At 37.2% G+C, this 13,248-nt stretch overlaps 1 protein-coding gene across 2 annotated transcripts in view; it reads left to right on the forward strand.

Annotated features, from left to right (window-relative positions):
- GALNT17 (polypeptide N-acetylgalactosaminyltransferase 17) overlaps positions 1-13,248 on the forward strand; it is a 1,233,091-nt gene that overhangs the window by 986,898 nt on the left and 232,945 nt on the right. For both annotated transcript variants that reach the window (XM_044054203.1, XM_044054202.1), the window contains exon 7: positions 10,918-11,103. In XM_044054203.1, the coding sequence (XP_043910138.1) occupies positions 10,918-11,103 (186 nt within the window). The remainder of the gene's footprint in view (positions 1-10,917; positions 11,104-13,248) is intronic.

A 13,248-nucleotide genomic window follows, 5' to 3' on the forward strand; every position in this document is an offset into this window, starting at 1 on the left:
TCATAAGTAAAAACAGATCTTTTTTGTTTAGTTTATGTATCTAATTGTCCATGAAAGACCAAATAGTGCATGTAGAAATGGATATAGTCCTACTGTATAAATAACTGAATCACTATTTTTACCTGAGGTGAACAGAAACTGAGATTTTTTTAAAAAATGTTTTTATTACTTCAATAACATTCTGGGCCAAAGCTTTCGGTGATAGGGATTTCTAAAAATTCTGATATGCTAAATGCCATTTATAAGATAAAAATAACCTGCTACTAATTATAACAAGGAAACTGGGTATGAAACTTCAATGAAGTTATGTTATTTTAGCCAAAATAAGTATCAGTTGGAATTTGTATTTTGTTTATTTCATACAATGAGAAAGTATTTCAGTTCTATACCTCATTTTTATGATGTGAGAAGAAATTATGCTTCATGAATGTATAGTCAGTGTTGGAAAGGCTGCAGGGGGAACTCTGGTGCCATATTTTGGTTGTCTGTTCAGTTTGTGCTCGAAAGTTGGTATCCCATAATTCCATTGGAGTGGGTGGGGTTACGTAATTATGTATGCAAATTATATGTTAATCAGCATACAGATTTGTACCTATTTTTCATAGCCCTTGTCCAGATTTTTGATGTTTCCAGGTTGAGAGGTATGCTAAGGAATTCAGTGGCTCTTCACCTTTAGTTATAGAATACTGTCTATTGCTAGTTTTCAGTATTAAACCTGCAGATGCGAACACCCTAAATAGTTGTGAAACCATCATTGTCGGCTTTTTCCAGCTCAGTACTCTCTATGTTTTGTGCATTAATACATTAATGCTTAAAAAAATGTAGACATCTGTTGTTTCAACCAAAACAGATCCAAACATAAAGATTTCTCCATGTGGAAGTCCAGCATATATTTGTGTTCATATATGCATTTATTTATTTAATCACATAAGCTGACTGCTCACTCTTTTTATCCATGATCCAGGCCACTAGGGAATAAAATTAAATATAAAATAAAGGAAGACAGAAAGATATACAATAAGGGAATTCATAAAATTGGGGAAGATGGATAAACATACAATAAGAATTGTATTGCAATGGCAGCACACACTGGGTTACTAACATTAGCAGTAATTGCACAAACAGCAGAAATCATCAGGTACATCATAGTTATATGAACAATACCAGCTATGGACCAATTTTTCAAAGATGCATAGTATTTATAGTAGTAACTCAAATTAAGAAAAGAGCATTATTTACATCTGCAGTGGACAAATGGACTTGGGTAGCTATTATTTACACTATGCTCAGAGATGAAGAATACTTGGCTGTGTGAGCAAAGCAAGTAATTAGTAAGAAGCCTGGTCTTAGCCATTACCTATGAAGCAGTTGTAAGCAGCTTCATTTATAAGATTTAAACAGATTTAAAAGGCTTAAACTGACTTGATGTATTGTGGTTCCTTATCTTGGTAGGAATGTAGTTTCAAGTAGCTGGTCCAAGTTTAGAGAATATTCTTTCACCTATGGTGATTTTAAAACAATGTCTGAGTGCCTTGCATTTTCCATGTACTTTGAGTGAGTAACTTTTGTTGTTTGCTGAGTACTTTAGCTTTCAATGTATGATTATTTTGAAGAGTTGTGCACTGAGTAGTAATATAGCTCTGGAAGCTACTGATAACCAGTTCAAGGGTATTGGGAAGCCAGAGTTGTGGGATGAGTTAACAACCAAACAAATCTGCAAATTTTATTAATAACTGTCTGTAGTTTTTGTGTGTTTGTTCTTGAGAGGAATGATATTATAGTTAGACCATATTCTAGTTTGGGTACTATAAGGAAGCTTTTTGCAATGGATTGATGTGATTACAGAGAAAGTAGCTGGGAGATTTTATAACAAAGTTTTAATTGTGCCAGTGTTTTGTGCATCAGCTTGTCAGTATGCTGAACAAAGCTTAGTGTAGGATATAAATTAATCCACAGGTATCTTTGCTCAGACGCTTGATGTAAGATGTAGCCTTTGTTTTCCCTGACCAATAAGGAGGGTATACCAAATAGTCCTTCCTCATCAATCTACAAATACGGATGCTAATTTAAGTACTCTAACGAGATGGAATTGTGCATACATACATACTATACACATCTTGAAACTTATGATGGTTGGTGTCACTTTGGCATCTGTTTTTTTAGTTTAGAAGATATTTAAACATAGAATCCAGAAAATGAAATGACTGAAGGCTGTAGCATTCATAAAATGTCAATAGCGGAGCTGCTTTTTAGAACATCTGTTGTTCATTCTTTTTGTTATTTGTGAATCATAACACTGTAGATAAGCCACTTTGATTCCATATGTTGATGACACAATACACACCTGTCATATACAGTCACTGACCAAAATGAAAAGTGCCTTCCACCACATTGCGAAACTGGGTTTAACAGAAGTCTGTACATAAATAAAGAGATATTAGTATTAGAAATAATAATCTCTGTGACAAGTCCTGGCTATTGATTCTGTCATTAAATTTGAATACCATGATGTGATATTTGATCACAACATAAAACATCCCAAGCAGTGATTAACATACAGTTGGTACAATTCTTCAGCAGAGTTAGTCAGCAGTTATGAACTCTATATAGACTGTACAGATAAATCTAGGTGAAGCCAAGCTCAGTAGCTCCAGCACTGTTTGTTTTTTTTTGTCTAAGATTCTTTTGGACGCTGTCATAGTTTACACCATACCCAGTGACTTCAAGGTAAACTACCTCTGATAACATGAGAGGTAGAGTTAGTTACTCAGCCCCCATTATATACACATTAACTTGCTGTGATTGGAATATTTGGAAGTAAAGGACTGTAGAGAACATGTTAGGTTAGGCTTCTCTTATCCTACAATATCACACATGTTACTTTACAAAGAAGTACATTTCAAAAAGCATAAGATATTAAGGTATTCTGAATTTTTCTTTTTCTCACCAGCAGGCAAGCATACCTTGTTAGCGTGGGCATCACCATACCTCTCAACCTGGAAACATCAAAAATCTGGACAAGGCTCATGAAAAATAGGTACAAATCTGTATGCTGATTAACATCTAATTTGCATACATAATTATGTAACCCCACCCACTCCGATGGAATTGTGGGATACCAACTTTCAAACGCAAACTGAAGAACAGACAACCAAAACATGGCACCAGAGTCCCCCTGCAACCATTCCAATGTCCCGTTACCTGGCTATTTCACCCCATTTACCATAAACACTAATGTATGCATACTGCTTTACTTCTACAATGATTTGGATTTAAATTTTTACATTTTACAGCACAACAATGCAGAAACACTAAAAGGCATCTGGTAAACAAAGCAATACTGTCTCACAATGAAAATAGGCTTGACATTAAAACTTCTTTGCCCTTGAAACTCACATTCGTTGAAACAGCATTGAAACCCACACCACATCCAAAGAAAATGCATCTGGCCAGTAGTGGATAAAGATTACCTTTGGGCTGTTTTCAAATCATTGGCCCCTTGCTCACAAAACAACATACGTGTGTTCTTTTCTTTATACACCTTCCTGACTTTATTAAATTATATTCCTTGTATAATACAACACACACGTTAGAGCGCATTTTAAATTTATTGTTTGAACATTTTACCAGTAATATGTGCTGTAGGCAATGAAACAAAACACATGAACCAATAATGACAAAACTGCCCAATTCAGAACTTTTCCATCATAAAAGTCTGCTTCCACACACACTATAAATAGAATGACAGTAGTGTAAGCCATAGGCATCTTGCACAGCATCCCGCACTTATTTTCAATTTAATATTTTTTTGTTGGGGGGGACAAAAGGTCAAAAACCAGGGACACATTTTAAACATTGCTTGTATAATTTTGTAAAGTTACTAGCATAAAATGTTGTGTTACCATCATGCATTTTACTGGCAGGTTTTGAACCCAGGACTCTATGCACTACAGTCAGAACAACATACCACTAAGCCAAATCAGCAGAACAACATACCACACTGCCAAATCAGCAGCTGCCTGAAAAAATAGGAAGACTAAAACTTAATAGCCATCATTTAGTGAATTCATTTCTTACTTCTCAACATAGCTCTTAACCTCAACACAAAAAAACATGGACAAGCAACAAAGCCAATAATGGGGGAATACAAATTCGGTTCTAACTTCTCACTCACCATATTTCTGAACTGTTAGCACAAAAACAATAATGGGGAAATACAAATTGTGTTCTCACTTCTTATCATAGCTCTAAACTCTTAGCGCAAAAACAAAATGTTCTTACTTATAGCTCTCTCAACTCTTAGTACAAAAAAATCTGGACAAAGCTCAACTCTTAGTACAAAAAAATCTGGAGAAAGCTCACAGCATAACTTTCAACTGTTAGCAAAAAAAAAAAAAATGTTCTCACTCAGAAATGGTGGTGGCTAGGGATAGTAGGCTCTTTTACCCTGCACCAAAGGTACAGGGTTTGAGCCTGAATACCTCTAGCCACCAGGCATATTACAGGGGGGCATTCACACACACACACACACTCCTTACCCTGAGTAGTTTAAATTCCTGCTTTGCCTGCCCTGATGTTTCTTGGCTGGTCTGCAGTTGTTCCCGGCTTGCAAATTCTCTGCTCCTGTTCTCGGTTGTCCTGCCCTGATGTTTCTCGGCTGCTGCACACAATTTCCTGGTCTGCAGTTTGAAAATTCTCTGCTGTGGCACAAAAGTTTCTGCCTGCACAGAAGACCTGTTCTCGGTCGTCCTGCCCTGATGTTTCTCGGCTGCTTGCACATAATTTGGTCTGCAGTTTAAAAATTCTCTGCTGTGGCACAAAAGTTTCACTTTCTGCCTGCACAGAAGACATTTCTAATGTCCCGCCAGCTTGTGATTCAAATCCAGTCAGCTGGAAATGATGATGTGAGCTCCTTGAGCTCAATTCCGACTGGCTGGTAGCCTGCTGGTGCTGATGTCATCGCACGCGTGATGACGTCAGCTCCGACACCGCGAAAGTTTAAAAAAGGTAAAATAAATCGGAAATGAAGGGGTGCCACTCGGGAATCATGGCATCCCTTCATTTGGACCCCAAAACTCGGTAAAAACCGAGTAATTCAGAATGGTTGGGAGGTCTGGGCATCACATGGGCAGGATGCCTATCCCCACACTATAAGAGAGGGGATACATTGGGTCGTCTAATGCCATGATCCCTTGGTGGAGGGGAAGCAATGCATGGAATGGCCCATGGGCAAGAGTTCAATCACCAAGCCATGCAAGTAATAGCTTTTATTGCAAGTGCAAGGGAGAACACTCTCACAAGACAGAGTATAGTGTTTACTGCAGTAGTGTGAATGAAACATCTACTGCTTAGGTAAGGTGTCAGGGCCTGTACAATAAGTGCTGTAATTACAGAAAGCTCAACAGTGGTGTACAGTGCTCCTTTGGGAAGATGACAGGCCAGTCTTTATTGGTTGAATGGGTAATATGAGAGACCAATCTTTATTGGTTGAATGGGAGTTCTACTCCCATTAGCTGCTTTATGGAGCAGTGAGGAACTGGGAGTGCACCAGTATTCTCCTATATTGGCAGCCCAGTTGAGTGTGAGGTACTGGCGGGATAGGGACAGCAAAGCAATGCAGTTCCTTTACTGGCTGCTCTTGGGTAGTGTGAAGTCTTGGGGAGATTGGGAGTGAGTGGCTGATCATAGTTAAGAAACTGAATGATGAGTACAGAGGAATGAGTCCTCATTGCTGGAATTCTGGTAAGGAATCAAACCATCTTCAAGGCTGCATAGATGATTGCTGCTCCACGTGAGTTTTACCCTCATGGTGCAGATACCTAGAATGGGGAAGTGGTTAAGACCAACTCCAACTGGGGAAGGCTTGATGATCAGCAGGAGCTGGGGGCGGGACACACAAAAAGATACCCTGGGAGGAGCATACAGAAAAAAATCCAGTAAGCACTAGTATCAGTATGTATATTTGATACTAGAATTGTCCTTGTGTACATTACATAGCATTTACATTCTCCTGCATTTATAAGGTAAAATAGCATTCAGTGTCTCTCAGGACTGTAAAGTGTCTCTGATGATTATGCTGTTTCTCCAACTAAAGCCCGCTTAGTTAGTGTACAGTTTGTTGCACTCCATCTTGTTTTTTTCTTTTCATTACACTCTGTCTATACAGTTCTTATATTTGTTATTTCTGTAAAAGTAGTGTGCTTGCTTGCCACTACTCAGAGATTGTATCACAAAATGTACTGATTATGGACTGGATTTCATGAATATTGCACTTTGAATAAGGCACAGTCCCAAGCTTCCAATAGTCACAAATAAATCAAAACATTAAAATAAGGCTTATACCCTTTCTTAGGTATTGTATGCAAGTCTTCCTGGACTTTCCTAGGCCTACATTTGATTCCAAAAGAATAAGAGATAGGAGGAATAGCTGCCCTAAATGCTGGAGCAAATATAAATTGAAATGCTTCATCTGAAACATCAGAAGTTCATTCTGAAATTGGTGATTTATACTACTGTGATGTTAAGGTGAGAGATTAATGTTAGTTGGAAACAGGTGCACTCCAACACTAAAAATATTACAGTATTTGGTGTAGGGTACTGCTACATTCAATGGAGGGCCCTTTAGAAATGTGCACTGTTAATCAGAGAGCCACTGGATTAAACTGTAGATTGAATTGTGGTGCTGTAGATACATGTCCCTGTGTATCTCTTTTCAAACCTGTCTGGGTTTTACTGTATTCTAATCTTAAACTGTCAGCCTGTCTTCCATTTTTATGTTTGAATCTTATCTACAAGTCCTCTTTCTTCACCACATTCTGACACTGTACTAGCTTAAACATAAATCCGATACAGTGTTAGCTATCCCTGCTTGTCTCCATGTGGCAGCAGTGATCTTAAACGCATATAACTACTGTGTTTATTATGCCGACCTTCCTTTAACAGTGATGCACATACACACACATACAGACATATGTGCGCCTACATTTTGGCCAGCATAGATTGCCAAACATATCCTTACCCTAAATCTGCAAGACCTGTCTTCCTATCAGAGCTGCTGTCTTGCAGTATATTTCCACTATCCATATAATACCTGCTCTCTGGCTACTCACCCAAATGGTGAAGAAATATTGGGGTGGCAGGAAGACATGAGTTTATCTTGCACCCTCTCCTATTTTAACACTAGCAGTTGGCTATCAGGATAACATGAACTTTTCCAAAATTGGCAGGCAGTTTTTAGATGTTGCTGTGTAACCTGCCAAGTTTAGAAATCATGTTGGATTCCATAACTGTAGTAAGGTAGGGCACTCCTGACTAGTAATACATATCATAACAATAATCAGCCCCACATAATGATTTGTATTGCACTGTGTTTTCATAGTGAAGCAAAACACCTTAGGGAAAGTCAAGATCTACAGTAAAGAGACAGTGAGGTTCACCAACATAAAATATTACAAGACTGCAATGTCCATCATTTCCAGATACAGACTGTATACGAGTACTGATTGCAAATGTTTTCTATGCAATGTTAGGCTACCCATACTCACTATCCTCGTTAGTATGGGAGGTCCTATACTCACTTTCATTATTATTACTGGAGGTCCTATACTCACTTTCTTCATTATTACTGGAGGTCCTATACTCACATTCCTCATTATTATTATTGGAGGTCCTATACTCACATTCCTCATTATTATTATTGGAGGTCCTATACTCACTTTCCTCATTATTACTGCAGGTCCTATACTCACTTTCATTATTATTACTGGAGGTCCTATACTCACTTTCTTCATTATTACTGGAGGTCCTGTACTCACTTTCCTCATTATTACTGGAGGTCCTATACTCACATTCCTCATTATTATTATTGGAGGTCCTATACTCACATTCCTCATTATTATTATTGGAGGTCCTATACTCACATTCCTCATTATTATTATTGGAGGTCCTATACTCACTTTCCTCATTATTACTGCAGGTCCTATACTCGCTTTCCTCATTATTACTGGAGGTCCTACATTTACTTTCCTCATTATTATTGGAGGTCCTATATTCACTTTCCTCATTATTACTGGAGGTCCTATACTCACTTTCCTCATTATTATTGGAGGTCCTATACTCGCTTTCCTCATTATTACTGGAGGTCCTACACTCGCTTTCCTCATTATTACTGGAGGTCCTATACTCACTTTCCTCATTATTACTGCAGGTCCTATACTTGCTTTCCTCGTTATTACTGGAGGTCTTATACTCACTTTCCTCATTATTACTGGAGGTCCTATACTCACTTTCCTCATTATTACTGCAGGTCCTATACTCACTTTCATCATTATTATTGGAGGTCCTATACTGACTTTCCTCATTATTACTGCAGGTCCTATACTCGCTTTCCTCATTATTGCTGGAGGTCCTATACCAACTTTTCTCATTATTACTGCAGGTCCTATACTCGCTTTCCTCATTATTACTGGAGGTCCTATACTCGCTTTCCTCATTATTACTGGAGGTCCTATACCAACTTTTCTCATTATTATTGGAGGTTCTAAGGTCCTATACTCGCTTTCCTCATTATTGTTGGAGGTCCTATGCACACTTTTCCTCATTATTATTGGAGATCCTATACTCGCTTTTCTCATTATTATTGCAGGTCCTATACTCGCTTTTCTCATTATTATTGCAGGTCCTATACTTGCTTTTCTCACTATTATTGCAGGTCCTATATTCGCATTCCCCATCATTACTGGAGGTCCTATACTCGCTTTCCTCATTATTATCCGGGGTCCTATACTCAATTATTTCATTATTATTGGAGGTGTAGCTGTGTGGTAAGACTATATTTGCTTTCCTCATTATTACTGGAGGTCCTATACTCGCTTTCCTCATTAATACTGGAGGTCCTATACTCACTTTCCTTATTATTATTGGTGGTCCCATACTCACTTTCCTTATTATTATTACTGGAGGTCCTATACTCACTTTCCTCCTTATTACTATTGGAGGTCCTATACTCACTTTCCTCATTATTATTATTGGAGGTCCTATACTCACTTTCCTCATTATTATTATTGGAGGTCTTATACTCACTTTCCTCATTATTACTGGAGGTCCTATACTCACTTTCCTCATTATTATTATTGGAGGTCCTATACTCCCTTTCCTCATTATTCCTGCAGGTCCTATACTCGCTTTCCTCATTATTACTGGAGGTCCTATACTCACTTTCCTCATTATTATTATTAGAGGTCCTATGCTCACTTTCCTCATTATTATTATTGGAGGTCCTATACTCACTTTCCTCATTATTACTGCAAGTCCTATACTCGCTTTCCTCATTATTACTGGAGGTCCTATACTCGCTTTCCTCATTATTATTATTCGAGGTCCTTTACTCACTTTCCTCCTTATTACTATTCGAGGTCCTATACTCACTTTCCTCATTATTATTATTGGAGGTCCTATACTCACTTTCCTCCTTATTACTATTGGAGGTCCTATACTCATTTTCCTCATTATTATTATTGGAGGTCCTATACTCACTTTCCTCATTATTATTATTGGAGGTCCTATACTCACTTTCCTCATTATTAACTCACTTTCCTCATTATTATTACTGGAGGTCCTATACTCACTTTCCTCATTATTACTGCAGGTCCTATACTCGCTTTCCTCATTATTACTGGAGGTCCTATACTCACTTTCCTCATTATTATTATTAGAGGTCCTATACTCACTTTCCTCATTATTATTATTGGAGGTCCTATACTCACTTTCCTCATTATTACTGGAGGTCCTATACTCACTTTCCTCATTATTATTATTAGAGGTCCTATACTCACTTTCCTCATTATTATTATTGGAGGTCCTATACTCACTTTCCTCCTTATTACTATTGGAGGTCCTATACTCACTTTCCTCATTATTATTATTAGAGGTCCTATACTCACTTTCCTCATTATTATTATTAGAGGTTCTATACTCACTTTCCTCATTATTATTATTAGAGGTCCTATACTCACTTTCCTCCTTATTACTATTGGAGGTCCTATACTCACTTTCCTCATTATTATTATTAGAGGTCCTATACTCACTTTCCTCCTTATTACTATTGGAGGTCCTATACTCACTTTCCTCATTATTATTATTAGAAGTCCTATACTCACTTTCCTCATTATTTCAGTTTATAACCGAGAAATGTTTAAGGGCTTTGTACGTGCTATATTGTAATCTGAAATGTGTGTGTCTTGTACTGGGCTTACATTTCCTTTTCATTTTTTGTACTTTGCATACTTTTGAAACCATAACTGCTCAATTTGGAAGTTCCGCACGTTTTTGGTTTGCATTGGATTATTATAACAGTGTTCTTTATTTTCTTATGAAATACAGACAGCATGTATAATGCATGTTCGTACTTTTCCTTGGGAGAGGAAAACTACATCTTAAATGCAAACAGCCCGTTAGAACATTTTATGGAATCTGCATTTCTAATCCTTGTTTTTATGCTGGTAGTTTATGCTTCTCACCAGAGATTTTGAGCAAATTTTTTGTTGTGTTATTTTTCTCTTATTACTTTGATATTGTGATATGATATAGTATTGGAAGACTTTCCTACAAAGAGAATATTCTCAATAGAACTTGAATGGGATATCAGCTTGTAATAAAGAAATACAGTTTTGCAGTACATTATTCAGAGTTCTGTTCTAAACCTTTTGCATGTAGCATAACAAATTAAATGCATTTCAGCATGTTGTATGTGCTCATTTATTGATATGAACAATATTAATAGATTAATTTCTAAATCCTTAGGTGACAAAGGAGCAAATTTATTCATAATAAACCTTTGACTGTAGCTGCACTCATTTTCAGAATAAACCCACATGCTCAGGAAGTGAATATGCTTGTTTTTCTCTGGACTTTTTGCAGGTCTGGTTATGCGGTGGAAGCATGGAAGTCTTACCATGCTCTAGAGTGGCTCACATCGAGCGCAAGAAGAAACCTTACAACAACAACATCGGCTTCTACACCAAGCGGAATGCTCTACGCGTGGCGGAAGTGTGGATGGATGATTACAAATCTCATGTGTATATTGCCTGGAATTTGCCAATTGAGGTACTATTTACATTTTAATGTATTTGCCATGCTTAAGTAACCCCACATTTATGTTTATTTTCAAAAGCTACAGAAGCTAAAGAAATAATTTATTGCATGATACTCTGTAATTGTGGAGAAAGTAAATTAGTACTGTACTCTCAGTAACAAGACATTACTTGCCCATGTCAGGAAGTATTGGAGAATACATAAAAGACACCTCTGTACAACAGTACTCTGAGAGGTAGGCATGCTTACTATCACTATGCTAGCTAAAGGCACTTGAATCATTAATTATTTAAATGTGATACTGGCATTTTTACAGTGAAGACTGACAATACACCCTCTTGTGGAATTCTCTTTCCCCAAGTAGTGTGATTTTGAATTTGGAATATATTACATAGCAGGAATGTGGGGATGGGGGTGAAGTCCCCTTTCTGAGAGATGCAGAGGGCTTTGAATTTAAATGATTCTTGAACTGTTGTGATCAGTGTTTTGTGACCCATTGGCCATTGGACATTTATTTGGGAGCTGTATCATAAATGAAACTTTACATACAACTGCTCCATTACAAGATGTGATTTCTTATAAAGGGCATTTGGAAGAACAATTGATTTGTGTGACACTTTCCAGATTGTTATGCCTTATGTATTTTAGTGTGTAGTTTGCAACTTGAATACAAAGCTGAATGCCTTCTTTTCTATATATGTTATTTTAAAATGAATGTGTAATCATGCATGATAAGTTAGCCAATTAAATACCCAGTTAACTTAAACATTCAGTACATAAACACATAAAATATGATGGGATGTGGCCAGGCTGATTGTCTGCACTGCATTTACCTTTAAAACCACAGACGTGGATTAATTTAGTGGCCCACTTCACAGAAGCAGTGAAGGAGGAAACAAATGACTCATCATAGGCCTGCTTACATCTTCTGTGAGCAGGGAATGTTATCCTATACTGCTGCAGTTATTCTGGGGGTACCAAGGAGATACTACAGTTGCTGCTCTGTGTTGCATGCTATGAAGTGTTATGTTAAATCAGAGATTTTGCCGAAACTTGAATGATTTATCTAATTTCTGCTATTGCATGTATTTATCAGTGGGGTTAGTCTGCATATGTGACATAACCATATAAAAAGATGCTGTCTTATCAGTGTGATGGTAATGTTGTCATCTGTCATCATGCATGGCAAACAAATATATCAGCGACTTGAAGAGTGATTGTCCAAGCTAAACAAGGCTGAACATCAGTAGTTCTTCCATACCACACACACATACACTCACTCACTCACTCACTCACTCACTCACTCACTCACTCACTCACTCACCCACTCACTCACTCACTCACTCACTCACTCACTCACTCACTCACTCACTCACACCTATGGGCAGTTTGGAGTGTCCAGTCCACCTACTGCATGTGTTCAGAATGTGGGTGGAATAATGAAGGATTATTTAGCAGTTGCACTGCATACCTTACCATGTTCATTTATTTTTTGTTTTTAGGCTATTTGAATCATATTCACTGTGTTTTCTTAAGTACTACCAGAGATCTTTACCCCAAATGTTGCTTATGTTATATTAAATATATTTTACACTAAATTGCCATCTAAGTTGGCAGTCTGTTGAGCCTTTTCAGACATAATGCAGACTGCATACAAAAGTATTACATTACATAATTCAATAAATGTATAGTAGATATGCACTTTATATTTGCAGACTATTATATTAGAAATGTACATTTTTGCCAAGCATTCAAGCTGAAGTGTATTTGCAGATGAACCAAATGATCAAGCTTGACACAGAAATACCCTCTCAAGTGTCTGTTTTATAATAATGAATTCCTATCCCCCTCTCATACTAGTTTGCTGCATTTTTATAGTTGTTAAATTGTTTTTTGTGTTTGAACAAATCATTAATTTATCATTTTTCCTGTATACGGATGTCCATTTGGCCTTTGGCTTAATTTCCATCAAGACTTCCTTATGTAAAGAGTTGCAGCCAGAGAGTGTTGATATGTATATTACCCAAATTATATAATTGAAATGGCCAGGCACACTAAATGTCTTGTCTAAATGTGCTAAATTAACAAAAGGCCTTCTTTAAAAGGTGTATACCCCACTTTTAAACATACTTCTTTTTGGATTTGAGTTAACAAAAG

The sequence above is a fragment of the Protopterus annectens genome, chromosome 13.part0, assembly GCF_019279795.1.
Source record: "Protopterus annectens isolate FY-2018-M chromosome 13.part0, PAN1.0, whole genome shotgun sequence".
NCBI lineage: Eukaryota > Metazoa > Chordata > Ceratodontiformes > Protopteridae > Protopterus > Protopterus annectens.